The 4,345-nt window shown below is 41.4% G+C and overlaps 1 protein-coding gene across 1 annotated transcript; it reads left to right on the forward strand.

Moving 5' to 3' along the window:
* The first annotated feature begins 269 nt into the window (after positions 1–269).
* LOC148946983 (uncharacterized) lies at positions 270–1,169 on the forward strand. The gene has a single exon (XM_089096477.1). The coding sequence runs from the start codon at positions 270–272 to the stop codon at positions 1,167–1,169; it is 900 nt and encodes a 299-aa protein (XP_088952603.1).
* The last annotated feature ends 3,176 nt before the right edge of the window (positions 1,170–4,345 follow it).

Here is a 4,345-nt window from a genome sequence, read left to right on the forward strand (position 1 = left end):
CAGGCACACAGACTAAACACCATGATAGAGCATAGTTGCAATTCATCGCTCTTGATAGTCGAGCTTTTCAATATCCTCGAAAAAATGTATGTGTTCTTCTCTTCATCTACAAAAGTTTTCCCGCCCTTAAAGAAAAACTCTCTTCGATTGAAAACAACCTTAATCTCCAAAACTTATCACGGACCCGGTGGACCGCAAGGGCTGAAACCATACAAGCAGTGGTTACTTCGTTTGAAGCAATAGTCTCAGCCCTTGCCGAAATAAAACAGATGAAGAACGCCGATACGAAGACGAAAGCACAAGCCAGCGGCCTCCTGAAAAGGATTCTCAACTTCGATTTTATCGCCTGCCTCATGTTCATGAAAAATATCATGTACAAGGCCAGGATTGCAACAGAAAAGCTTGAAGAAGAGGAGATGAACATCATCGACGCAATTGAGATGCTAGACGCTACGAAGAAACTTTTTGAAAGAATATCTTGTGAGGAAATGAACAGTTTAATTGACAGTGCAGCACAGTTTGCCAAAAGGATTGAAGTGGACCCAGAGGCTGATTTCATCAGACACCATCGTCGGAGATTTGGACCATCTCGTTATGACAGCCGAGCTCAAAGTCAAGTCGATATCTCAATGCATCAGTTCTATAGACAATATTTCAGAATCTTGCTTGACAAGTTGACTAAAATGATGGGAGATAATCTCAGAGCTTGCCTTGCCAATTTTCTGCCATTTTGCACCTTACTCCAGCCTCCTTTGCACAAAAGTATCTCAGTTGCAGACATTGAGCAAGCAACAAAGTTTTCCCCAAACCAGGAAAGGGCTCCAGACGCTACTGGTCTTCAAGTGGAGCTTGAAGTTTTGTTCCAGTTTTGCCAAGGCGCTGCTTGCTTCAGAGAAGTCCTTGGTGAAGGACATCGCCGGAACCGTCAGCTTAAGCAAGCCAGTCGTCTCTGCAAATTGGCAGCGACTGTACCTGTTGCAGTTGCAGCTGCCGAAAGAACATTCAGCAAACTCAAGTTTGTGAAGAATTGGCTGAGAACTGCCATGCTTGATCCTCGACTGGATTCCCTCATGTTGTTGGCGAATGAGAAAGACCTCACCGATGGTGTAGACTTAAACAAGATTATTCAGCGTTGGTCCATTTTGAAGAAGAGGCGAATCCAGATTTAAGCTTTTCTTAGTTGTGTATTTGCACATGTAGTGTTCCGTTTTTGTCCTTCTTTGTTCCCGTAGATAAGTATAAATGATAAAACACTATTGTCTATGAAATTTGTAGGTAATGACGAGTCGTAGAATATGATCTCCAAGTCGTTTAAATGAGGGTTCTCACCCCCCCTGGCCTGAGTGCTTTGAGCCAACCCTGGGTATACCAGACAAATACATTGAAGCGATTAGTGCTATGTATGAGAATAACACTGCTGCAGTTAAGGTAGGAAATGAGGTTAGCAGCTGATTTTTGTATTAAACCAGGAGTTAAGTAGGGTTGTGTTCTATCCACCTTTATATGGGTTATTTTGATGGACTTTGTCTTAAGAAGCACAGGAAAGGCAATGGGATACCATATAATCAAATGTGGAGGAAAAAGTCTCCTGGACTTAGATTATGGTGATAATTTAAGCATCCTAGAAGAAAATGCGAGCAAAATGAATGAACTTCTAAAGGTTTTGTGAGGTAGGGTGCTAGAATAGGTTTGAAAATTAATGTTAAGAAGACTAAGTTACTAAGGCTAGGAATAAGTGAAGATGAAAAGGTGACGTTGGTTAACAAAAATAATGATCAGGTGGGCAGCTTCACTTACCTTGGTGGTATTATTAGTAAAGATGGTGGGAGCAGTGAAAATGTCAAAAGTAGAATAGCCGAAGCTCAGGTTGTTTTTTCACAGCTAAAAAAAAGTTTGGAAGAATAGGAAGATAAGTGTGCAAACCAAGATTAGAATATTAGAACCTACAGTGATGACAGTGGTCAAATATGGCTCTGAAGCATGGGTGCTCCAAAAAGTGGATGAAGATTTGCTAGATGTTTTCCAGAGAAATTGCTTATGGATTGTTCTGGGTACCCGGCTGACTGGTTGTATTTCAAACAATAGGCTGTACAAAAAATGTGGTTCAATCTCGCTTTCTAGGGCTACAATGAAAGAAAGGTTGACGTGGTAAGGGCACATTGTGTGGATGAAGGATGACAGATTGCTGAAGATTGTCTTTTTTAGCCAACCATCAAGGGCTAAATGGAAACTCATCTGGAATGGGGGGATGTCATAAAGAAAGATTTAAAGAAAATTGGAACTTCCTGGGAGGGTGTAAAAAGGGAGGCTTTGAATAGACTGGGATGGAGGAGGAGCGTGCGTATTTGTGTTGGCCTCAGATGGCTTGGTGCTGTGGTGAGTTGTTAGTGGTAGTAGTAGTATACGATGTCACATGCTTGGTATTTAAAGCAATCCCGCCCAGCAAATCTTTGTTTGTCTCATTCGGCAATAGTAGTTACCATTACAATTGAGACAAATGTTTTGAAGCATCGGAGAGTTGCTTGTAATCATCAGAGGCACCGCTATAGCGTTGCCTATAGTAAAGGCCATATGGCTCCAAAGTTTTATTATTATTTATTTATTATTTTTTTTCCCAGAGGCAATTCATATGGAAGGGGTCGTCGTAGCAGCTTCAAAGGGGGCTCATTCGATTGGAAATCGATAGTTCTAGTACCCTTTTTAATAGTCGAAAATGATAGGAGGGCAACCAGCCCCCCCCCACGCCCATCATTCCCCCAAATACATCCAATCAAAACTTTGAGATAGCCATTTTGTTCAGTGTACTTGATTTCCAGATAGAAAATATGTTTTTGAGGAGTACATTCCCTCACTACCATCAGGGCAAGGGTTTAAGTTATGCCCTGGGGGCATATAGGGTTTTTATAGAAGGTATTGTTGTAGAAACTTCAAAAAACCTCATTTGATTGGAAATTCAAAGGCCTAGTGCCCTTTTTAAAATTCAAAAGTGATTGGAGGGCAAATAGCCCCTTCCCCCGCATGCCCATCATTTCCCCAAACACATCCAATCAAAATTTTGAGATAGACATTTTGTCCAGCGTAGTTGATTTCCAGATATAAAATATCTTTTTGAGGAGGACACTTCCCTACAACCCTCGGGGCAAGGGTTTTAAGTTATGCCCTGGGGGCATAAAAGGTTTTTTAGAAGGCGTTGTCGTGGAAAGTTCAAAAAAGGCTCATTTGATTGAAAATTCAAAGGGCTAGTGCTCTTTTTAATAGTCAAAAGGGATTGGAGGGGAACTAACCCCGCTCTCACGCCCGCCTTTCCCCCAAACACATCCAATCAAAATTTTGAGATAGCCATTTTATTAAACGTAGTTTTAAGTTCTGTAAATTAGGTCTTTGAGGATGACAACTCCCCCACAGCCCTCAGGGCAAGGGTTGTAAGTTATGCCCTGGGGGCATATAAGGATTTGTATAGACAGCATTGTCTTAGAAGCTTCAGAAAGGGCTCATTTGGTTGGAAATTTAAATGGCTAGTTCACTTTTTAATAGTCGAAAGTGATTCTAAAGCAACTGACACCCCTTCCACACCCACAATTTCCCCAAGCACATCCAATCAAAATTTTGATATAGCGATTTTGTTCAACGTAGTTGAAAGTTCTGGAAATTATATGTTTCAGCAGGACACTCCCACCACAGTCTTCAGGGGCAAAGGTTATATGTTATGTCCTGGGGGCATATATGGTTCTTATGGAAGGAATTCTCGTATAAACTTCAGAGAGGGCTGATTTGGTTGGAAATTGAAAGTTCTAGTTCACTTTTTAAGCGTCAAAAGATATTGGAGGGTAACCACCTCCCCCCCCCACAAACCCTTTTTCCCAAATGCATCCAATAAAAATTTTAAGATAGCTATTTTGTTAAAAATAGTTCAAAGATCATATAACAAAAATTCCGGTCTCAACACAACCCCCCAGGGCCTGTGGGCAGGCGTTGTAAGTTATGCCCTGGGGGCATACATGGGTCTTATGTAAGGGATGCTCGTATTAACTTCAAAGAGGGCTCATTTGATTGTAAATTGTAAGTTCCAGTACACTTTTTAAGAGTCAAAAGAGATTGGAGGGCACCTAGCCCCTCCCCCCCTCAACACCCTTTTTTCCTCACACCCATCCGATAAAAACTTTGAGATAGCTTTTTTTTAAATAGTTCAAAGACCATATAACGAAAACTCAGGGGTCAACACAGCCCCCCAGGGCCAGAGGGCGGATGTTGTAAGTTATACCATGGGGGAATATATGGTTCTTATTGAAGGGATGCTCTTATAAAATTCAGAGATGGCTCATTTGATTGGAAATTGAAAGTTCTA

This window comes from Artemia sp. Qi Xiang Cuo, chromosome 11 (genome assembly GCF_049724085.1).
Source record: "Artemia sp. Qi Xiang Cuo chromosome 11, ASM4972408v1, whole genome shotgun sequence".
Taxonomy (NCBI): Eukaryota; Metazoa; Arthropoda; class Branchiopoda; order Anostraca; family Artemiidae; genus Artemia; species Artemia sp. Qi Xiang Cuo.